Here is a 24,007-nt window from a genome sequence, read left to right as displayed (position 1 = left end):
GTCAAATGAAGAGCAAGAATATTTCATAGATTTCATAGACATTTAGGCTGGAAGGGACCCTGGAGGATCATCGAGTCCAGCCCCGTGCCCCATGGGCAGGAAGTCAACAGGGATCATAGGATCCCAGCAAGATAAACATCCAAAAGTGTCTTGACGGCATTCAAAGTGGGCACTTGTACCACCTCCGGCGGCAGTCTATTCCAAACCTTGGGGGCTCAGACAGTAAAGAAGTTCTTCCTTATGTCCAGCCTGAAACAGTTGCAGTGGAGTTTATTACCATTTGAACTTGTCAGCCCTTGGGGCGCTCTGGTGAACAGATTTTCCCCCAGATCCTGGTGAACACCCCTAATAAACATATAGATGGCCACCAGATCACCCCTAAGCCTGAGCTTTTCCAGGCTGAAGAGTCCCATGGCTCAGCCTCTCATCATAAGGTCTGTTATCCTGACCTCTGATCATGCATGTAGCTGTCCTCTGCACTCACGCAAGCTTCTTCACATCCTTTTTGAATTGTGGAGCCCAAAACTGGACGCAGTACTCCAGCTGCGGCCTCACCAAGGCCAAGTACAATGGGAGAATGATGTCCGGGATTTGCTTTAGAAGCATCTATGGATGCAAGCCAGCGTTTTGCTCACTTTACTAGCCGCAGCATCACATTGCAGGCTTATGTTCATCTTGTGGTCAATCATGAACCCCAAGTCCCTTTCACCTGTAGTGCTAACCAGCGTAGCACTGCTGAGCCTATAAGCAGGCTGCAGGTTTTTCTGCCCAAGGTGGAAACCTTGCATTTTTTGGTGTTAAACAGTATCAGGTTCTCATCCACCCATTTCATGAGCCTGTCAAGATCTGCCTGGATCACCCTCCTGTGCTCAGGTGTGGATGCTTTACCCCAGAGTTTGGTGTCATCAGCGAATGTGTCCAGTCCGCTCCTGACACCAATGTCTACATCATTGATGAAGAAGTTAAAAAGTAAAGGCCCTAGGACAGTGCCCTGAGGGACCCCACGGGTCACAGTGCACCACAATGATTGACTTCCTCTGGGTCCTGCTGTGGGGCCAATTCCCTAGCCATTGGATCATGGTGAAGTCAAGGCTGCAGTTAGCCAGTTTTGCCAAGAGGTGATCATGGGATACCAGATCCAAGGCTTTTTTAAAGTCAAGATATATGACATCAATCTCTTCCCCCTTGTCCAGTTGATAGGTCACTTGGTTGTAAAAGGAAATGAGATTGGTCAAGCAAGACCTACCCACAACAAACCATGCTGGGTATCCCTCAGGAAATTGCTGTCAGCTAGCCTGTATAGGATGGCGTTTGCTAATCTTTTCTAAGACCTTCCCCAGGATAGAGGTCAGGCTGATGGCCCTGTAGTGCCAGATCCACTTTTCTCCCTTTTTTGAAGATAGGCACCACATTGGCCTTCTTCCAATCCTCGGGCACTTCACCAGAGCACCAGGAGTTCTCAAAGATCTGTGCCAGGGGCTGGACTATGATGTCTGCCAGCTTTTTGAGTACCCTTGGGTGTAAACCATCAGGGCCAGCTGACTTGAAGGTATCCAGCCTGGCAAGGTGTTTCTTCACAAGATCAGCTTCGATGGAGGGTAAGGAATCTCCCTCACCCAGGAGTAGTGCCATATATGCTGGAGAAGTGCCATACAAGGTAACGTAATTAAATGAAGAGAGATAGTTAGTCATGTTAGTCTGAGTCAGTCAGAAGATGGGGTACATATGCACCTTTATTAAGTAAATGAACAGGATACGTATGCTATGCATCTGATGAAGTGAACTTGGTACACAAAAGCTTGTGCTCTATGTAGATATATCTTCTTTAGTTGGTCAATAGGTACAGGCATACCTCGGAGATATTGCGGGTTTGGTTCCAGACCACCGCAATAAAGCGAATATCGCAATAAAGCAAGTCACACAAATTTTTTGGTTTCCCAGTGCATATAAAAGTTATGTTTACACTATACTGTAGTCTATTAAGTGTGCAATAGCATCATGTCTAAAAAAAAATGTACAGACCTTAATTAAAAAAATACTTTATTGCTAAAAAATGCTAACTGATGGAAAAATGGCACCAAGAGACTTGCTCGACGCAGGGTTGCCACAAACCTTCAATTTGTAAAAAACGCAATACCTGCGAAGCGCAATAGAGTGAAATGCAATAAAACAAGGTAAGCCTGTACATGCCTACACAGCTTTCCGACCATAATTAAACACTATTGTACTCATAGCTGAATTTTTTACCACTGACAGGGTAGAAGCAGCAACATCCATAGCAAAACTTCCAGAAAGACTGCAACATGCATGCAGTCTAGATTCCAATCTGGGAATCTGCTTGCTAGGCCTTCTCATTCTCCCCTTCCTTTCCCATTGCACCTCAACCTCATTGTGGTCTTCAACTGCAAACTGAAAACAACTGAGCACATTGTTAGGTGATGTCTTTGCTTGTTCGGTTCTGGAAAGCAAGTCATCCACCTTGGAGTCCTGAGGACTGATGTGTCAGTTACATGACGGAGCAGCAACATTTTTGGGGGTAATGTTCTGCATACACCTCATTTTCATTTCCGTAGACATAGTAGGAATACTGCGTCCCCTTCCACTCATACTCCACTTGCGTGAGAAAAATCAACTCAATGGTTTGCCTCTGAAAGAGAAAGAGTACAAAGATCATGAATCTATGTCTTTATAGTATAGGAGGATGTATAGCCTCTCAGAATTAGATTCTCACAAGTGCTTTATATAGCATTTAACATCTTTTAAACCCTAGAGAATTACTATTTAGTATACTACCCTGGTGGAAGTGTGAATGTTAAGTCCCTGTATACAGGTGGGGAATTTGAGGTATGAAGACTTGCCAAAGCAACACACAACAATTCAGGTGCAAAACTAATATTTCAACTCAGGAGCATGTGTCTTCCACTCCCATCCTCTAACTCAACATCAATTCTCTTATATACACGCCTCATTTTACTGAATTTCATTTAGTTACTGAATTCTTTCCCATCAAGGGTTGATTTTTTCTTGATATTCAGGTGGCTAAGAAAATCCTTTTAATATATAGCATTGTCCAGCTAAATGCAGAGCTTTTTCTCTGATGCGTGAAGAATTTTTTTAAATATCTAAATGGCAACACTTAGACTTGATAAGCTGATACAGGGTACATCTACACAAGATGCTTCACTGCGGAACCAACGAATTAGCTCGGCAGTTAAGCATCATTGTCTACATATCCAGGGCTTTTAGGCTGCAGTAAACTAATTAAGTCCACTGTAGGATAGTACCGCTTGACACAAGTACTATCCTACAATGGAGTAGTTAACGTGCAGCAAAATACATGTGCAGGCCTGCTCCACCCCAGCTCAACGTGCTGAGGTCCCGGGTGCACGTGCAAGTGCTGCGTTCAGGAGCAATAAACTCCAGCACAAACTGCTCACTGTGCACCCCAGAGAGGCAAGACTGTTGTAGGTGATATCTTTATTGGACAAACTGCATGGTTAGGATAGACTCAAAGGGCACATCCAAATGAGCATACACGCGCAGGAGCATGCATTTCCCGCAAAGCAAATAGTTTGTGCTGCTGCTTTTTGTCCCAGGGAATGCACCTGCATGTGCATTCCAGCATGCGGCAAATTGACCCCAGTGGGATAAGGGAGGTGGAGTAGGAAAGACTGGGGCCAGCACCTGTACTAGCCTCAGCAGCCTTATCTGGGGTCCTGGGGGCCTCCCTGGGCATCAGTGGCACCGATCTGGCCGCTCAGAGCCTGGCTAGCAGCCAGAACGTAGCTCTGGTTGGCCAGGCCCCATTTCTGGTGGTGCACGCTGCTGCCACATGCATCACAGCACTTTTTTTTTTTAGCGGCAGTGTTTTTGACACTGGGATGTCAAATTTTCGCAAACCACATGCCCAAAGAACTGGACCCACCCAAAGAATGTATTGTTTTTGAAAGCTTGGCATATCTATCCCAACCAGGCAGTTGGTCCAATAAAAGATATTGCCCACAAAAACCCTTGCCTCTCACACATTTCCTAGACTATCTTGGCAACAGTATCACTAAGACTACCTGAAAGTTGATACAGTCTGTCTTCCACAAATTACTTGCCTTGTTGTTAGACTCGGGCTAACTCACCTGTCGCAGCACGCGAGCTGCAGATGCAAACTGAGCATGGTGTTGCTGAACAGCATTTTGGGAAACTTGATTTATGGAAGGATCGGGAAAATTCACCACAGGATAAACCTGGGGAAAAGAGAACATTTAACACAAATACAGAAGAGGGAGCACAGTTGTTTCCAAATTTTGGGCCCGTCCCAGTCCTGGGTTTTAGGGCACATCAGCAAGCTACACCAATAGAACCACAACAGATGACACCATCCGGGTATCTTTCCCAGTCACTTCAGTGGGCCCGCTTGCATGAAGGAAAGCAACCCGCTTAAATACAGTTCTGTAGGATTCATCTCACGTACCTCAAAGTAGTTGTAAAGAAAATGATAGCATTCTTTCCTGGTATCTTTCCCCAGCATTTGTAAGTATGTAATTGCACTTTTTAAAAACTAAAGAGTTTGTTTTAAGGTTAAGTCAGACAGGGGGAAGTGCTGTTTTATATCCTATACAGCCCGTGTACATGGGTACAGAAAGTATTCTCTGACTCCGCTGAATAGGATTCCCAGTAATGTGTTCACACTTGACTATAGCTTTGTTTGCAGCTTGTACCAAAATTGCAATGTAGTCATTATCTATCCTGAAGGAAATCAGTGTTTGTCACCTCTTTTGTAGCTGCTACAAAGGTCGGTTTGTGTAAGATGAAGCGTGCTCCAGAAACAATTTATTTACCAGGCTCTCTCTAAAGGTGGTCTCTTGTTATTGCTATTTGTACTTCAGTAACATATGGGGTACTATTTTGCAAGGCATTGTCTGAACACAGAACTAGTCTGAAAGAGGTGCCTTGCTTCTACATGAGCAGCCAGTAGGATAAGATGAAACTGTATTTACATTTCTACATTTTCTTCTTGAAAGCTCCTGACAACATGTAAACTGGTGGGAAAAAACCTACAACCTACAAGCTGCAAAATTTGATCTGATTTCTAAAACCATAGGATTGTCCTCTACCATGAGCAGTGGCCCGATTTCTGAAAGGTGCTAAACACTTCTCAGTTGCCTTGATTTCATTTGGTATTTGTAATTGCTCAGTGGCTCTGAAAAATTATGCCAGCACTGTGGATTAACTAAAAAGTATTTGGCACCAAGTCCTTTTATACACACAATTTTCCTTTCTGAGTAAAACAAAAATCAAAAGAAAACAAAAAAAACTGTACTGAAAAAGTAAGTAGTGTTGTTATATTAGTAAAGAGGAAAACAAAACACTTGGTTTTGGTTTTCAGATTCCTTTTTTGATTTTTCAAGTGTGAATTCTTTGAAACTCCAACACAAGTAGCACAGGTTGTTCTGTCAGTGTGTCATTTTAATAGGTATCGGAGTGTAGAGTTTCACTACCATGGCTTGTTCATCAACAAATATCTTCTCTCCCCCGACAGCTTTGAAGCGTTTGGCAGGAAACCCACATTTCTGGTCCACCACATATTCAAAAATGTTATTTTTCCTATAAGGACAAGGACACAAATATTTCTATTAGTGACTGAAAATGGATTGGAGGCCCACTTCCTAACTTGTTCCTGTATTAAAAGATCACAATACTCCACAAAGCTGAGTTGTTAGAGGACTTTGTCCATCAGTTTGTAAGTCCTCAGTAGTAGATGTTTCAGAATAAACAAAAGGTTTTATTTTTATTTTTCTAATAACTCGGAGGCATGCTGCGTTGGGCTTTGAGATTTACAGATTATAGTGGCAGTGAGTCCTCACTTCTGTTACCAACATCAAGGTGGCTTATTTGTCTATGTTCTTTGTAGTAAAGTGAATCAACTTTGCATTTTGCTTTCCGCTTTGAAAAAGGGATTAATAAAACAATAAACATAGCAAAACTTTGTAAGCAGACATCAGGGCCAGCACATGAATAACAAATAAGTTTTAAAGTCAAACCAGCATTAAATAGTCTGGGAATTATAATTCAATGTAGAGACCAAGAGATTCAAACAAGATACAGCACTAGCTTAGAATTACCCTCCAATTCTGTAGAGGGGGGTCCTCCCTGAATGACTATCAATGATTAGACATTCAGTAATATGACATGGAGCCCATTCCTCACCTATCTTTATTCGCTGTTGGCAGAACACCAGGAGCTGAGCTGCTTACATGGGATCTGTTTAAGTATATAACTGTGATACTATATTTGGAGAAGGATTATTATTAAGTTTCCATTCTGCCTTCTGTAAGTTTTCACAAGATCTATCCTGGCTTGCCACAAGCACATGCAAATGTGATCACACACCTGCACTACACAGCTTTCTTCAAATAAGCCTTCCTATATACATATATATATATATATATATATATATATATATATATACACACATACACACACACACATATATATACATATATATATACATACACACACACACATATATAAATAATATCTATTATAAATATCTATTATATATATAGAAAATATTATATATATATGTAAATGAGATATATATATCTCAAATGGAGTTTGCCGTTGTGTGTGTATGAACAGTTAGATGCTCAAAAACTCACTATGTTCTTAAAGACCCAATGTTTCCCTTCCTGCAGGACATCAACACCCCCAATCTTGCCCCCACCTCTCAGAATATCTGTTACATACTGATTGTGTCATGGACAGGAAAAAAAGAGTGGGAACTAAGACTTTCTCATTTATATTAGACTTGCCATTTGACTTGCAGCTCAGTGTAAGACAGCATTTGTCCTCTTCCTTGACAGGTGTCACATTTCTTGAGCCCCTCACCGGAGCAAGTGATGCATCTGCAGGCAAAGAAAAAGAGTCTCACCATCTGTTTCATTATCACAACAGTCATTTCATATGGATTTGATCTGGTATGTGTATGTGCACACTGACATGAATTTAGGAGTCCAATCCAGATCACATGGATAATTTGGAATCTGGTTTACTGCCAGGATGAATCCCCAGTGAAGGAACTGAATTCACTGAAGTTGTCACCCTACTGACGGGTAACACACAAGTAAGTATTTTTAGGGTCATGTTCTAAATAAATATTGAAAAAAAAATAAAGCTCTATGTGACGTGATCAGTCTCTTCTCTTTAACTTCACATTCACCTTCTGATTCTCACAGCAACAGTACAATTTCACAGCAATGTATTGGACAGCTGATGCTACCAAAACACTAAAAAAACTGTTCTCCTAGCGCAGAGATTCAGTGCTACCCTTCCGGTATGGATGATGCTTTTGCCACTGAAGCGCTATCTAAAAAAACAGAGACAATTAACCAAAGGAAAACACCATGATATACAAGTGGAAAGAAAGATCAGTCACAGGGCAAACATCCACCACATGGCTAATCAGCCTGTGGCTCTGTATACCTGTACCTGAGTGAGCACAAGTCCCAAAAGTCAGACAGGTCACAACAATGCACACTATTTTAGCTCACTAAGCTAATGGATAGGGAAGTCACAAAGAAATGAAGTGCCAGGTTCTAGGTCCCCCTGGGGAATTGAACCTGAACTGCCAGCATAGCACGCTAACCACCAAGCTGCAGATTAGCTAGTTCCCTTTCCAGCCCTCTTCTTGAAGCTGAGCCACGTTCACATTACATCTAATATCCATCGTCTAAAATGGGTACAGAGCAGGGAGGACATTTCTGCCCCATTGGTTGCAAGGGTCCAGCCTGGAACCCAGGCTCCCCGCTTTCAAGGCAGCATCTAGCTCATGAGCCACACACTCTCCAAACTGCTGTCTGCCTCCTGGCCCTCTCCTGGCAGTCCGAGACTCACTTTCAAAAGGAGAACTGCAGAGGGGACTAGATAATGCCTAACCTGTGGCCTGGTGAGTACTGGACTCTGCTGGGAACTCATGCAAGCCTTAGGAAGAGACCTACAGAAAAGAACCATAGTTGCATAGCAGCGATGCCAAAAAATTGAAGGAGATAATTGAAAGGTTATAATTTAAAGAAATAGCTAAACAATCAAAAAATTGAAGGTTATAATTTAAAGAAATAGCTAAACAAATACCACAATGAATCAAAACATTTAAACATTTTGTACACAAAATGCAGAAATGCTTTGATTTCCAGCATTTGGGGGGAGGGGTTGAAAGAATAAATGATGTCAAGTCCAAAAGATTTTGAGGTCATCCAATCAGAATTTTTGCACCCCAAAAATGTTGCTGGCAAAAAGCTTTGTCCAGCTCAATTTAGCACCAACCCCCTCCTAAGAATATCTCATGTTGCTTTAGTCTAACAGAGGACTAATAAGTACTTACACGGCTAGGTTAGGTCACTCAGCCTCACCTGAGGGCCCAACTCAGAGCTGCCCCTGAACACAGAGATATTCCACTTCTGCTGCTAACACGCAGGAATTAGACCCTGATGCTAATTCACCTAAAGAATCGCTCAACTGGCTTCTCCTTAAGCATGCACTCACCTTTTGTAGCCACATCCTGAGCAGTGTGAACACCTGTTATCATGGTCCTGTGTCCGCTTACCATGACACACCCAGCACTCGATCTAAATTGATTACATGGAAAAGTCAAATAAATACAATCTGACCTGGGCAATCTATGATGTTACAGCTACTGTTTCCTTCTATGGGAAGTCTAAGGACCCTGGTCAATGGGGAACCTGGTCACAGATAGCCTGTCCTCACCCCTGGAGGGGAAGGAGGCAGGCGTCAGCGTTTGGATGGCAGAGTCCCCAGCTGCCCAGCTCTGTGGCTGGACGTATATGGGGGCTGTGCAGAACCTCCCCTGCCCGGGGTCCACCAAGCTGCTGATCAGCACAGCCCAGGCAAGCCTGCAGCCACACGGCCAGCAGAGCTGTAACTTTGTTGGCCATGGCACAGCAGGCTGCCTGACAGCTCACCACTGAGTGGGCTATCAGGGACCCAGCCACTCTGCCTCTGCTTCCCTTGGGTGGGAGGAAGAGCAGAGGACTCTGGGATGCTGGGGGTCCTAGATACTCCTATAGCACTATGTGTAACTGTACAGGCATTACCAGAGACAACTGTGGCGGGTGCAGGGCCCGGATGCGGCGGTGGCGGGGGGTGGCAAGTGGCTGGATGTGAAGCCAGCCCAGCTCCACCAGGGCCCCCCATAGCAGCCCCCCCGCCCCAGGACAGCCTGGGCATCACACCTAGAGCTATGAAATACAGATGCTCCTCTTTGAAAGTACAACTATTCTGTAGCGCTTTTGGCATCTCTGCAGTGCTACAAACAGCCTGAATGGCTGTATGCTCCCTTTAATCACTACAAGGATGTATTTGGCGCTCCAAATGTAACATCTATCCATGGCCTTAGCACCTCACTAGGCAGGTAGGCCCATTAATTGAGGTCACTGTAACCACTTGGAAAATTCCCTGAGTGAACACCTCGCAACCAAGATGATTCTCCTTCCTTTCACCTCAACACTATTTGATCCCAGGTACTTGCCTGAGTCACCTTTTAGCACCCCTTCCCAAGATGCATTCAGCACTAGGAAAGGATTCCTTTGGATGTGACTACTTACCTGGCCTCGCCCCTGGCATTTCCAGCAGCGAGCCCTCCCCGACCCTGCACAGTCAGAACAGCCCTTAAAGTAAAAAAGGAAGACACTTTAAAGGGAAGCACATGCTTTACATTTCTTTTATCTGGTGCATACAATATTCAGTCTGGCTGCCTAACCATTCTCAAGCAAAGTAATATGAAACATTCCCCCTCCCCACCCTGTAAAACACGGACAATCAGTGATCAAAGGGTTTCACTAGGGTATCATCATAGGCGCTTATTCTTTGCACTTATCTAGGGTCACTCATTCAAGGTTCTTGAAGAGCTGTACAGCTACGTTGCAGCCATCCTACCGCAGATCCTACATTACACTGCAAAGTACCACTTTTCTGTTCTCCAGACTTGACTTTTGTGAAAGGGTCCACAAGAGCATCGGCTTCAGCCCCTGCAATGTGCCACAACACAAATAGGCCAACGTCCCGTCACATGAGCAAGACGGGTGTGGGCATCACTTCTCCCTTATCTTCTGATGTTCCCCACAGCCTTTGTTACTCTTCTCCTTATGCTCCCACTTCCCTGACTCTTTTTCTTTACAACATAAACTTGATCTAAAAACTCCACACCTTTTTAAAGTCCTTTTTTCCCTATAGAGAAGTGAACAGAGCTTGTCCACTGGATCTTGTCTGTGGCTATTTTCAATTCCATGTAGCCTGATGAAACCAAAAGGCCTTTCCAAAACAGACTGCCAGTTTCCAGTCACAGAATTGATTTGGCACTGCTGATTAATCTGAAGCAAGATGGTGTGGTTGATTTGGCACTGCTTTTCTTTATCAGCCACACCATCTCACTTCAGATTAATCTCTAAGTTTCTCCCACATACGATAGCAAATCGCTAGCAAGAAGATCCTCTCTGTTCTCCAGTCCTGAACACCACTGTGGGCTAAAATAAAATATCTAGGAGTAAAATAACACTCGGCAGAAGCAATAAACACAATCAGCTGAAGTGTGATATGGAAGCCAATCTCAATTTCTGCCTGTTCAATTTCGAAGCTGGCATCAAAAAGGAAAACCTGAAAGTTTTCTTCCCTTATTGAAAGAAGGAATCAAAAAGAAAATATTTCCTATTTGATGGCACTGACCAGCATTCAAAACAAGACAAAAACTGTCACTAGTGGTTTAGCAGGATCTGTCAGTACAATGTTCAGCATTTCCTCCTCTGTAGATTTTTCCACATTCTTCAAATAACTGCAGTTGCATCAAGCTGCTGTTGCTCAGAGGCATATCCACATAAATAAGTGAAGCAACCTCCCTGGTGACAAGTTTATTCTGGTTCTCTTCTTCCTCTCAAAGCTATCAGAAGAAACAAAACTTGCTTTGTTACGTAGGTTATTTCCAGAAGCAAACTGGAAGAGCATTCACAACCAGATTTTGATACATCACTCGGAAGCAAAACAATTAATTTCAGAGATCTTAGACCCAACTGCCTTTGTCATGTTGTTGGCTTCTTTGACTCTTCTTTTGTGATATTTAGCTCTAGAAAGACGTGTCTTTTTTCACAGAATATTGTCACTATCATTTTCAGTTTTAATGCAGACGTTATCACTGAAAACCACGACTCAGTTGCATCTGTGAACAAACACGGACGAGTCCAGGAGCTCCTAAACAACTATGTACTGACTTAACCAAACTGCCTCTGGCCACAATCACGCATTATATATGAGTATCATGCAACGAACTGCAACGTGCTAGAAGTTAGACTATTTTATCCCTGGATAAAATGGCAGACCAGACACAACGAAAACAGCAACTTTGTGGCATGGAAGTATCCTGTGATAATTTTAATGTGTGACCAGTTAAGCACGTGAGAATTTGTTGCGTGAAACTCATATAACCCGCAACAAATGTACCATTTGCCTGTGGCCTGTTATAGAAAGCACTTGGTGTCTCTGGTTGTTCAACAGCAAACTCTGAAATGTTGTCACTTTGCCCTTTTTTAAGAGAATTATTGCCGGCAAATACTAAATGTTTTACATGTGTATCCCTAACTTTGCCTACTTCACCTATCCTGGAAGCTGGCACGGCATCTCATCATGGAAGGATTGCAAGGTCTGAAGCCAGAACCTGAGGACCAGTATACAGGCTTCAGGACAGCTGCCCTCCCTTCTTTTTCTATGGATGAGATTTTCAAATATATTCAGCACTGCCCTACCTCTGTTCCCAGTGAGCGCCATGATAAGTACCACCACTGTATTCAATGGAAGAACAATTAAACCAACTTGGAGTAAGATAAGATCATAGGCTCAGAAGACTTCAATTTCCTGTTTAATCCAAGGCTTCCACCATGCCTGTTAACTAGCCACTGTGTATTTCTATCTGTCGAAACAGTGACAGTGTAGCAATGAAGATAGAAAAATACCCACCGTTTTATTTTTTAAGCATATCAGCTGGCAATCTTGCCAAAACACAGGATTAGGTTATTTATTATTATACCTTTACTAATGATGTGTGAGGTACTTTGACTCTCTGTATGTGATCTGTGAACATAGGAGGAACTTCCACCTGTATATTCCATAGTAGGGGGGGAGCGCCAAGCATATAGGAGTCAACAAATTCACCTGAGGCAGACAAAATTTGCAGTGAGTACAAAACACTAGATATCTTCTGAGACCTGCGTTTAAGTCATGCCATATCTGTGCCTATTCTGTTGATTTCCTGTTAAGATGATTAAGTTAGATATCAAGAGATCCCTCTGTTAATCTATACTAATTTTCTGCTCTATCCCATTAAGTAGAATTATATAAAACAATGTGATTACACTCATAATAAATCCTACTAAGATATTAGCTGCTAATTTATGTTTATCTAACTGTTTAGAATTAATCCTCCCCAATTTTAGAGGCACTCATATCCACTCTCATGAGCAGACCCGGTTGAAATCGTTGGTACTAAAGTTCATTCATAAGTGTTTATAGATTATTATTAATCACAAGTGTCTTAAATTTGGATCTTAACAATAAGTCTACTTAGCTCTCAATAGTACTTTACATCAGTAGATCTTGAGGTGCTTTGTGAAGGAAGCTACTGCCATTACCCCCATTTTATAGGTAGGGAAACTGAGGCATAGAGCAAGAACTGGAAGAGTTAGGTGTATGTCTTCTGGGTTACAGTCCAGTTCTTTTAGTTTCTAGGCCATATAGAACTGGCTCCATGTCCAGTTTGCCTGTAAAAGTGTCTCTGACATACAGGATGGGCACAGATCGTGAAAAGAACAGTTATACACTGTGTGAAAACCAAATGCAGTGCATTTGTTTCTACTTTCTTCCTGTGGAACAGTGCTTTTCCAAACCCAGATTTAATAAGGCCCCCAAATAAAATCCACCAGTAAAGACATAGTGCGTCTAGAGACAGCCAAAAAACCCACAAAACACCCTTAAAGGTCAAGTAATTTTTAACCTACAGATTTCAAAAAAGGAATGACTTTTCTTATTCAAATGCTTTATTAAACTGAAAAAAAAAATTAGAGGCAAGAATTTCTGTAGGTGACCTCTTCTATTGGGCCAACTGCACAGCTGGGATAGACTTAGACCAGGTTTTGGTATCATTTTTGCAGAGTTTGTCTTTGGTTCCTCCTTCCTCTGTCATACTATTTTTTCATTTTGCAATAAAGCTGTGAAGCCAAGACCTGTGCTGTACAAAAACAGGGGGAGAAAAGGCAATCCCTGCTCCAGATAGCTTACAATCCATGGTAAAATGAGGAACCACAGGCTAATCTCCTTATTTTTTACATTTTCCTGTTTTTTTTCCTGAAAAAAGGGGTGGGGGGGAAGATCTGAAAAAAGACTACTAAAAATGTTTCATTCTAAGATGTAACAAAAAACCTAATTAAAACAAAATGTTTAAAAACTGAAATTTCCTTGTAAATATTTCATTTTTAAAACAATTTAAAAAAAGAACCCTTCCAGGTGAAAAACTGTGACCTACTCGAGACATGACATAAATGCAGAACCCAAATGTCTTCTACTTTGCCATCTCCTAGTCAATGTTTCACCTGTTTTGTTGTAAATGAATGTGAAATACAGCATAATTAAGTGGAAAAGCTTCAGTACAGCTCAGAATGTTCATTGGTTTTCTTCAAGTATTTAATTTATCTCCATATCCAAGATCGTTTTTGATTCATGAATTTTCTATCATGTTTAGTATGTACAATGAAGGGTCATAATATTTCTATAAGGGTCTATTGTATTGTTAAAAACTCCAGTTAGGTAGCTGATTAAGAGGCCACATTTCCTCAGCACATTATTCATTGGCTTCTCATAAAAATGTGTGTCACAACCATGAAAACATTTTCATCAGAAGAGAAAAATCATATAAGATTTATACCAGGAGCGTACTTACCATTGTAAGGCACTATCTTCACATCCGTGCACCTTGTTTCAGTGAAAGTCTCCAGAAAATACTAAAAAAGGAAAAAAAATTAATTACAAGCTATAAACAAAACAGAAGTAACAAGTCCAGTGCAGGAGTTAAGAGGTTATTCATACAGTTCATAAAAAAATCTAGTTAAGACTATAGCTGTGTAGTCTTAGAAACAAGCTTTTCCACTGACCAAAAGGCCATCGCAATGCAATCAAATAATTAACCTACAATAGCAGGTTCTAAACCAAGCCATCGCTGAAGATTTATAAAGTAATTAGGACAGGTTTGTATTCCTTGTTATTTATTTCTCTTATTGCCTTTCCTTTCTGTTTCCCCTACAATGTAAAGCATGCCAAGATCTGTCAACGAAGGCCTTAGTCAAGTTGCTATTGCAATCAGTGGGAAAAATTCCACCGCCTTCAATCTGTCTCGGACCAAGTTGTAAAAGATGAACTTACTCTGTAGGTGTTAAATGGCTTTAGATCCCGAAATACCATTTCTATGGCTGGGGCTCTGCTATAGCACAATTTACTGTCTGCATACTTTATGAAAGCGTCTCTGGCTATATCTTCTGAGACAGCAGGAATGCTAAAAAAATAAGCAAATAAAAGACAACAGGGGTAAGAGACTCTGGAAGTGTTTGTCCTAAGGATCAGTTACAAAGGTACATGGGACCATATGCAAATGTTAGACACACTTATACAAAATCCCTGGGTTGGCTGACATAGGTCTAAGTACACACAGAGGTGCTCATGCTGACTATGGTTATGCAAATATGTCTTGATGTACCCTTGTATTACAGGGACTCACTATCTGAGAACAGTGTAAATGGAGAAGAGCCCTCCAGAACACAGAAGACCAAAGCTTAACTGGTTCTTGACCCTTGACGTTTCTTGACTGGTTTTTGGCCAAAAAGCTTTCATTCTTCTTTTGAGAAGCAAGCCAACTGTCTGCCATGGTCATAGAATCCTAGAAAAGTAGGCTGGAAGGGCTCTTCAGAAGTTACCTAGTCTAACCACACCACCAGAAGCAGGATAATCCCTATCCATGTTGGCTTCAATATACACATACACCAGTTGTTCCTCACTAGTATCAATCCCCTTATTTTGTAAAGGATGTAAGGTCAACATTATCCATTGCCAGTACACTAAAGGAAGGTGTGCAACTTACTTCCAGTTTGTTTGTGATGGAAGGGGCCCATCCTCACGCTTGTTAAGCAACTCTGGTGGGGGTGGTACATTGCTTCCTGTAGTGAGAAAATGAAAAAGAAGTTGGTGCTCTTTCTCCCTCAGACCCTGTCTGCTTCTGACAGAAGGATAAGTTACACTGATTCCTTTCCTAGCCCATGGGATTTTTTTCCAGCCAGCACAGGAGACCAATGACATGTCAGAGGAAAAGTGATTCAATGGGGGGAAGACAGTAGGGCTGTGCAAAGCTTCGGTCCCCAATTCAATTCGGCAGAGATTCAGCCCTATCCAGTGGCCAAATCTCCGAATCCAAATCAAATCAAAGGACCCTTTAATTTCTCCAAATCAATTCAGAGAGGTTCAGAAATAGTCAGAGATCTGGACACAGACACAGCTTTATACATTTTTTCTACATACTTCAAGGTACCAGGCAGCTAGTGAATGCTGTGGTGCTGGGGCGCATGGAGTGTCCCACAGATGTTCAGGAGGCTCCCCAGCATGTGCAGCAGCAGACCCAGAGGTGGACCAGAAGCACTGCCCCCACCCCCAGCACCCCTCCAGCTCAGCAACTGATGCCTCCTGCGTCTGAAGGGGCACCTGGGGTCCCCCCACAGCCAATCACCGAGCCAGGGAGGCACAGGGAGCAGGCTCCAGCACACTCCCCAGTGGGAGAACTTCCAGTCAACTTCCAGGTTCACCATCAAGCATGTGGAGGGCCCCCCTTGCGCTCCTGTGGGATGCTCCATCTGCCCCAGCATTGCAACGTTCACAAGCCACGCTGGTACCTTGAGGTATGTAGAAAAAACATTTAAAGGTTGTGCCTGCGTCCGAATCACTGATTCTCTGAAACAGCATTGAATCTTCAGATTTGGATAAATCCAAATTGAATCAGGGACAGTGATCCGAATCAATGAATCAAATCACTGTCCCTGATTCGGGCCGAATCTGAATCCGAATCGAATAGGGATTTCATACACCCGTAGAAGACAGTGAGAAATATTTCAGTAGAGAAAAGAGTGGCAATTGCTTGAAATTACAGCTTCAACATGCCTTTCCGTTCTATTTCCCCTCAAATGTAAAGCATGCCAAGATCTGTCAAGGTGCTGAATCAGCTCCTATTCCAATCAATGGGAAACCTTAAAAACCTTGACAGCTGGACTACCTTTCCCATTCCACCCATCACTTGATAGAGATTGATGTGGGAGAGAAATGCTGCATGATTCTTCCAGGAGTTCTCTTATTTTTAGTATTAAAACAGTGCTGATTTGGGGATTAATTGAATGAAGAACACTACAACCTGCGCACCTAACTGCATCTTCATCTTTAATGCTTTACATTGAAAAAAAAAGTTATAGTAGAAGGTCAGGTGAAACAAGTCACTTTCCCAAATACGTTCTAGTCATCCAAATGCTAAGCCTTCAAAATGTCAGGAATAAAAGAACACATTTGGGAATATAAAAAATACCTGCAGTGACAAGCAGTTGTTGCAAAACTCTCAGAATTGTTTTAGAGGAATAGACACAGCCACAGAAAAAAAAAGTCATAGTGTAGTGGAGGCGAAGGGGAGGAAGGGGAATAGATGTGTACTTACCACTATTTCTCGGGAATGTGCCTTCATATTCAGACTTATAGTCTATCAGATGAGGGTGGGGAGCAGAAGGTCCTTCTGCTTGAGTAATGTGATAAGGAGCAATGGCATCTAGTGGATACACAATTTAGCAGTAGAAAATTATCATAATGTTCTTATTCAACCATGCAACAACTCAATGAGGAACCTAATGGATACAGGGAGTACTGCCTTTTGGGCTCAGGTCTCTACCCAGTTGTATCACACTTCTCTGTGTATGCAAAATAGGCCTGAAATCTTGTACTGAAATTCTGTTTTTGTGGAAGCTCTGGCACTTTGATTCTTGCTGCATTGGAAATAACACTAAGACTTCTCTTGCATACTGTCATTCTTTCTTCTCTTGGTTCTGGCCAGAACAAGGCAGCATACACACACACAAAATGAAGTATACCCTGGGGAAATATATAATTCTTTTTTCTTTCTGTACAGATAAACTAGGGGCAAACACCCAAGTCACCGCTCTTCAATAAAGTCCAGATTTGGGTAGCTGAAATAGATATGCAGGGGAAACTCAGGGGTTGTTTTTAATCTGCCTGTAGCCAACCATGACTCATGCGACTCAGTAGCAATATCTCTACGTGCTTCCAGAGAGATACCATGAGATTTCAGAAGGTGCTGTGTCAAATCTTTTTATCTAACACAGTACAGGTAATATGAGGAATCAAAGATGGGGGGAGAATCAGGTGGTAAATATATTCTCAGGTTCAGATAAATTGAGCTCTTAAAAAAAGTCTCTTGCTGGGTTTAGCTCCAATGTATTGGGCCAAGGTGGACGTTTTATTTAAAACAATTTTACAAGCACCAACCTTGAAAGCAAACTATAAATGACTCTGCACTGACTGGGCACTGTTTCCCATCGACTAAGATGATTTTGGAGTTTCTAATAAAAATAAGAACTTTATACGAAAATCCATTTTCAGCTCCTCAGCGAATACTAACTCAGCAAACAGCAAGTTGTGCTTCCTTGGGGTTTGAGTTCCTCAGGAAATCCACGGATGATCAAAAAACCCCGACTGTTAGACCCCAACTCCATGCGGTGCCCAACAACTACGGAGACGACAATCCAATCACTCATGCGTCCTGCTACTTATTAGCCAGAGCAGACAGGGAGCAAACGCTACTTGCACACATTGCTTGCAACAGCTTAATTCAATATAGAGACAGCTTCGGACGAGCTCCCTCACAGGCACGGGGAGCAGCCACGAACAATAGTTTTTTTCCCATATTTATACACTTTGGTTTATACTCATTAACATTCACTCTACCGTCATCCCTCCTATGTTCCACCCATTTCTCCTCCCATCTCAAGCTCCACCTCTGTTTACTGTTTGCTTCATTAGCGTGGAATTGCCTATACATTTTACTCATTTACATGGCTTTTTGCTATGAGCGCATGTCTAAGGCCATGAACTCCCTTCTTTTGGTCAACGGGCAGACTTTGGAGGTTTCTTTACCAATCACCATTCACCCGTTTTGCATATGTTCATTCTGGTTACGTGTCATCTTCCACGTTCCAATCTGTTTTTCTGTCCCAGATTGTGCTATCCCCACCCTTTTTTGGATCCCTGTATCTTATTTTGTTCTTTCCTGTAGCTGGTTCACAGCACACAGACTTAATTGCTGCTTTTTCCCTTAAAATAGTTAACATAATTAAAATGGTTACATAACATCAGCACTCATAAACAAACTCTTATATATAAAAGCTATATATCTCACAAAAATACTATTATATGGTTAAAACCTACTTGCTTAAGCATTTGCAAAGTTACTTTTAATATATCATTCAGCCTTGTGGTCAGCAACTTTGCTGAGACATAGATTAAAGCCTTGTTCCAGCTGCAGAGCCAATGCTCCCCAAAAATCCATGTACCCTAACACCGATCTTTTACATACAGTACTAAAAATTGAGTTTCTTTTTGCCCTACTCGGAGAAAGAGCTCTCTCTCATAAAACCTGCTGTCTCAGTAACCCTGAAGAGTTAGGTCTAATTAAAGAGTCATCTTTAAATGGTAACACTTAGTAGTGCAAGTATGCAACAGTTCCTTCAACAGACTCTGAATTACTTGGCCAATACAGCTAGCTAAGTGTGTTGTAATTCTAAGGTACATTAGCAGAAATGCTAGGACCAGATTGTAACCAGATTGATTTCAGATAACTTCAGAGGGTATTTAAATGATACGGACAGATTTTTAGTTGAAGTAAATTGGTGTAGCCTTACTTTATAAATGGAGTTTTGCTGATTAGCAACAACTGAGGATATGGTAGCAATATAATTTACAATACATTCTGGACAGCTGTTTTTGCACAATCATCATGATAGTCATGGATTGCTAAATTTCCTTACCGAAGTGTTCTTGATTGGTTATTTCATGGCTCTGATGAATAGCTCCATAACTCCGATGATCGACACCTCTGGTCAAAATAAAAAACAGACAGGAAAACAGGTGTAGGAATAAATGCATAGAAGGATGGCAATGCAGCTACGGACATGGAGAAACAAGAAAAGTGGAGCAATGCTGAAGGACATAAAAAGAAAGATCCTAAGAAAAATGCTTACCTCTATGGAAATGCTAGATCCTCATCAATTGAAAAAAAAATCAGGCTGCTAAATCAGGAATTAGGTAACTAGCTTCTGTTGCACAACCATTAATTTGAAAGATATTAAGTGTGGTAGCTTTGTATTTCACAAGTCAAGTAAGATATAACTCCAATTTACAGACTGCTGCACATAGGTTTCAGTAAATATGACACCTGTAAACTGACGGATATTTCTACGCAGATTCTGAAAGAAGACTTCTGATGCAATTAAATGTCTATTTCTTGAGGGGAAAAAAATTGGACATAATTGACATCAAATATAGTAACGTCATTGAAGATGTCACACACAACGGTAATTGGCATTTTCATTCTGAACCCTGTCTTCAGGTATGTAAAATTACCCTAAAAAATTTGATCTAAAATGAAATTGTGTAATAAATCTGTCTCTTATTAGCCTACGCAATGCCCTTGACATTTTGTATTTCTCAGTAATTGTTGTGGCACAGAATACTAGCTTTCATACATAAAGCAACAGCCAAAAAGATTCTCAGTATCTGAAAGTTCAGTTTAAAGATTTCTGCGAGATCAAAAACATAAAACCAAACTGGAATGATTCTGCAAAAGCAGGTGCCAAATAATACTTTTACACAACTAAACTAAGTCTGTTTTAATGGTCAATGCTTGAAATACAAGAGAACAGAAGGAGTCAGTGCTTACACCTATTTCATATTTCATTATCATCTCATTTCTGAGTCTCTGGCTGTGGTTAGTGTCTGGAAGAAGAACAGTTGAATGAGCCTGAAACAAGGAAAGGCTAAGGTGATAATGATAAGAGGGAAGCGCAGAGAAACTTCCTCCATAGCATCACTCTCCAATGAAGGCATCAAGCATCATATGGAAAACTACATTCAGCTGGAATGTCGGAATAGTCAGCTGCAAAAGAAAATGCCAGGGGCGCATCTGGACAATGCACACATGCCTCTTGCAGCACCTCAAACCAGTCTGAGATGTCGCAAGAGGCATGCTGAGAATGAAAAAATGTTGCCCATGCTGCATATTTGCAGAGCAGGCTCTGAATTCAATACACAGATTTCCAAGTATCAAAACAAAAACAAAAAAACCCAGAAAAAAGCGGGGCAGGGCATAATTCCCCAGCACGCCCTGAGGCAAGCCAGGGCTTGGACCTCCGTAGATGCTCTGGCATCCAGCCAGAGCATCTCTATGGTGCCCCTGCTGCCCTAGCACTCTGAATTCATGTGCTGGGGGCAAGCAGGAGTGGAGCAAAGCTGTGGCATGACCCAGGCTCCATCCCAGGTAAGTAGGGACTGGGGAACTGTGGGGTGGGGAGGGGGCTACTCACGAGGGGTGGGTCCCCTATCTGCCCCCCACATGGCCCACAGCCCCCTCTGAAGCAGTAGCCATCATTGGGGTGCTTGGGCAGCACAGCATGACCCTGGCCACCTGGCATCTGGGACTCCCCATGCTACATTGCATGGGCCCAACCCAGCCCAGTACAAGGTTGTGCACCTTCAGGCAAGACTGGGCCACTCAGGCTGTCGGCTAGGGTCTGGCACCTCTCGCAGGGACTGCATGTCACCCTGGGCCAGGCCCTGTGCGCATGGGCCCCGCATGCCATTGGACTGAGCCAGTTCTGTGGAGGCAAGACCTGGCCCGGTGCAACACACAGTCCCTACAAGCACTGCTGGGCCCCAGGTGACAGCCCGAGTGGCCCTGTGCTGGCTGAAGGTGCATGGCATGGCCCTGAGCTGAGCCAGGCTGGGCCCACCACAAACTACACAGGCAGCACTGGGTCTGAGACAGCCAGGGCCATGCTGTGCTATGGAGGGGCTCTGACAACAGCAGGCCCTGAGTGCCTGATGGCCGCTGCTGCTGCTGGGGAGCGGGGAGTGGGCTGTGACCCTGTACAGGGAGTTGTGACCCCTATGGGGGTGAGATGTGGCCCCTGTGAGGGGGGCAGTCCATGAGCTGCAAGGGTGGGGCTGTGCCCTGCTGGGACAAGGGACCCATCCCTCCAGAGCAGCCTCCCCCACATGCCCCCCCACACCCATAGTCCCCCCACAATCCACCCACAAACCCCACACACCCCAAGCCACCCCTACAAACCCCTCACCCACATACACAGCCACAAATCCCAAACTTCCACATAAGCCCCATACCCCACAAACCCCACCCCCACTCACACACACCCCTTACCCCCCAAACCCCAACCCCCCACACCAAATCTCACACCCTGACAGGACCTGATGGTGGGAGCTGTGGCTGCAGAAGCAAGTGCCACACTGCAGCCCTGCCCTGTGCCCACACCAATGTTGGGACATATGGCCCCAACTTGGCAGGGGCCCAAGGTCACTTGGGGAGTATGACTAGAGGGAGGGGTGGGGAGTGCTCTTGGTAGGAGAGGCCACCAGAGCCGGGCTCTGCCCCACTAAAGCAGCCTGTGCAGGGGGAAACCAGTCTTGGAGGAAAGAGCCCAGCTCAGTCCCTGATCCCCAGCCGAGGGCTTCCCAGGAACAGTATGGGGCACAGAGCAGAACAGCAAGGGCTGGCACTGCTCAGAGCCAAAAAGTAGCGGGAGGGACAGTTGCAGCAGAACTCATGTCCTGGTACTGAGACAAAGCTGCAGCTGTGAGGGAGCTAGTGGGGGGGGAAGGGGCTGCAGGTCAGGAGTGAGGGGACTGTGGGGCAGGGGCTGTGGGTTGAGAGTGAGAGGCAAGGACAGGGTCATGGCACAAACGTATCAGTGCTGCTCAGCGCCGCACATCCTGGTGAGCAAAAGGGAAAGCTCTGATTTTTCTATGACAAGAAAAACAGAAGTAAATGCCAGAGTGTATAAATATTTAGAATCCATTTTATTATGATGATAGAGCCACTTCTAGGCTTCCTAATTGCTTTACACTTTTAAATATATCAATAAAACATTGATCTCTATAAATAGTGGCATTTTGGCATTTCATTTTAATAGCGAAAGAACACTATTTTGGGTATTTTAATAAGAGAATTTGGTTTTCTTATCAAAGATTTTGCAATTTTTAAACAGAGAACACCAGGATCTGTGCTGGTGAGACAAGCGGTGAGACCCAGGCAGAGGAGCCTGTCCAGGGCCAGCACCAGGGACCCAAGGCAGGTGAGGTGACTGACCTCTTGGCCATTCGGGGCCAAGAGGACACGCTTTAACAGTTCAAAGTGGGCCACCACAAGGAGCACATCATCTGGGCAATAGCTGCCCAGATGGCAAAGCAAGGGCACCCCATCTGGGTCTGGCAGGTGCGCAGCCATGGGGCCGCAGGTCCAAGGGGATGGAGGCTGTCACAGGTGGAAGCAGGTCACAGCCAGACAGCAGCCCCCACTGCCAGACCGCTGCAGTGGGTAGAGGGTGCAGGGGCCACTCCAGGTCACGGCTGCTTCAGCAGTCCAGCTGGTACAAGGGGTACTGTCCCCAGATACCAGCTAGCTGGGCCCCAGAGGCTCCTGAGAGTGAGTAGCCCTAAGCTGCTCACCAAGGCAGGTTTTTGTACTGCTGGGGGCAGCACAAGTGCTGGCCCCAGGACCTAGTTCCCCCTGGCTGCAGATCCAGGAGGAGCTGGGCAGGGTCATTTTGCCCCAAGTTGCACAATGTGCCCTACACCAAAGTACATGTCCAAGCACGTGTAATTAGGCAAAAATCCCCGGCACAAACTCCTGTTTGAGCTGCTGCAAGCGTACATGCCTGCATGTGTGGACATGCCCATATGGACCATAATTTTAGAAGAATTGTGTCCCTTTCCACCAGCACAGGATGTGGCCCCTTTCAACATGCCTTGAAAGTGGATATCTTCAGTATAGAGAATAGAAGGTGACTCCTTGTCTATCATTTTAAGCCCTAAAAGATATTTAATGTCAGATCCTGGATTGAGATATCATGGCCCTGTCCTTCCCCAGTACATTTCTTATGCAAACCTATTGTTGTGAGAGCCCTCTGCACCCAACTCAGAGAGATCATCTGTGACCCACTCAGCCCTGCCATTTCCCGTTCAAACTCAAAACAAACACTTTCCATTAATATTTGCCATCAGGGAAGATCTCTCCCAAGCCTCAAAGGTTGATTTGTGTGTAAACAAGAACGATTTCATGACTTCCTCAGAGATCACAGACCAGGGGGTTTCCGTCTTGTTCAGAGGAGGAAAAGTTAATTTGTGGGTCGTATAACGGGAGGGAGGCATTCTTCCAGATCTCTGAGTCCCATGGGCCCAGTTCCCAATCTCTGTTCCTCCTAATAGTGCGTTTCAAGGCACACCCCCAGCCCCAAAGCAAGCAGGGAGCCAGCACGCTGAAATGAGAGTAAAACAAAACGGCTCTTGCAAAGGGCTTTTCAGGGAGAACCAGATCCGTCCCAAATAGGAGCTGGAGAAGTAAAGCCCTTACTTACCTGATTGCTTGACCCTCTGTTGCCATGCCAGCTGTGACAATCCTGACCCTGGTGCACAGCTCGCATGCTCCTATTCGCCTCAGGGTCAGTTCCTGGCTTTCACTTTCAGGAACCCAACCCCCTGCTTTGCTGACTTCCTCCGCACTCTTTATTTGCTGGTTTGCAGAAGTTCATTCTCATTGTCTTTTCATATATAATTGTCCGGTGCATTTACAGAGGGA

The 24,007-nt window shown here is 43.7% G+C and overlaps 1 protein-coding gene across 1 annotated transcript; it reads right to left on the bottom strand.

Annotated features, from left to right (window-relative positions):
- Positions 1-1,699: 1,699 nt before the first annotated feature.
- Positions 1,700-23,898, bottom strand: LOC149855893 (protein SSUH2 homolog). Its single transcript, XM_090022573.1, has 13 exons — positions 23,787-23,898; positions 19,167-19,234; positions 16,787-16,894; positions 15,179-15,254; positions 14,467-14,596; positions 13,988-14,048; positions 12,083-12,207; positions 9,615-9,677; positions 8,536-8,618; positions 6,807-6,899; positions 5,493-5,598; positions 4,131-4,238; positions 1,700-2,647 (listed from the first exon to the last, which is right to left on the bottom strand). The coding sequence occupies exons 1-13, from the start codon at positions 23,810-23,812 to the stop codon at positions 2,507-2,509; spliced, it is 1,188 nt and encodes a 395-aa protein (XP_089878699.1). The 5' UTR covers positions 23,813-23,898; the 3' UTR covers positions 1,700-2,506.
- Between the last annotated feature and the right edge of the window lie 109 nt (positions 23,899-24,007).

This window comes from Crocodylus siamensis, chromosome 11 (assembly GCF_052110815.1).
Source record: "Crocodylus siamensis isolate JL-2025a chromosome 11, ASM5211081v1, whole genome shotgun sequence".
NCBI classification, from domain to species: domain Eukaryota; kingdom Metazoa; phylum Chordata; order Crocodylia; family Crocodylidae; genus Crocodylus; species Crocodylus siamensis.
Note: the sequence above shows the minus strand (reverse complement) of the source record. Positions and strands in the feature narration are given on the sequence as shown.

Bases quoted from the DNA above. Each gene is read 5' to 3' on its own strand.
- LOC149855893 (XM_090022573.1), bottom strand. From the start codon at position 23,812: ATGGCAACAGAGGGTCAAGCAATCAG. The intron at 15,255-16,786 runs GTAAGTACACAT...TTCTCACTACAG, and splicing joins CACATTCCCGAGAAATAGTG to GAAGCAATGTACCACCCCCA. The intron at 2,648-4,130 runs GTGAGTTAGCCC...TTTCTCTTTCAG, and splicing joins CAGCTCGCGTGCTGCGACAG to AGGCAAACCATTGAGTTGAT.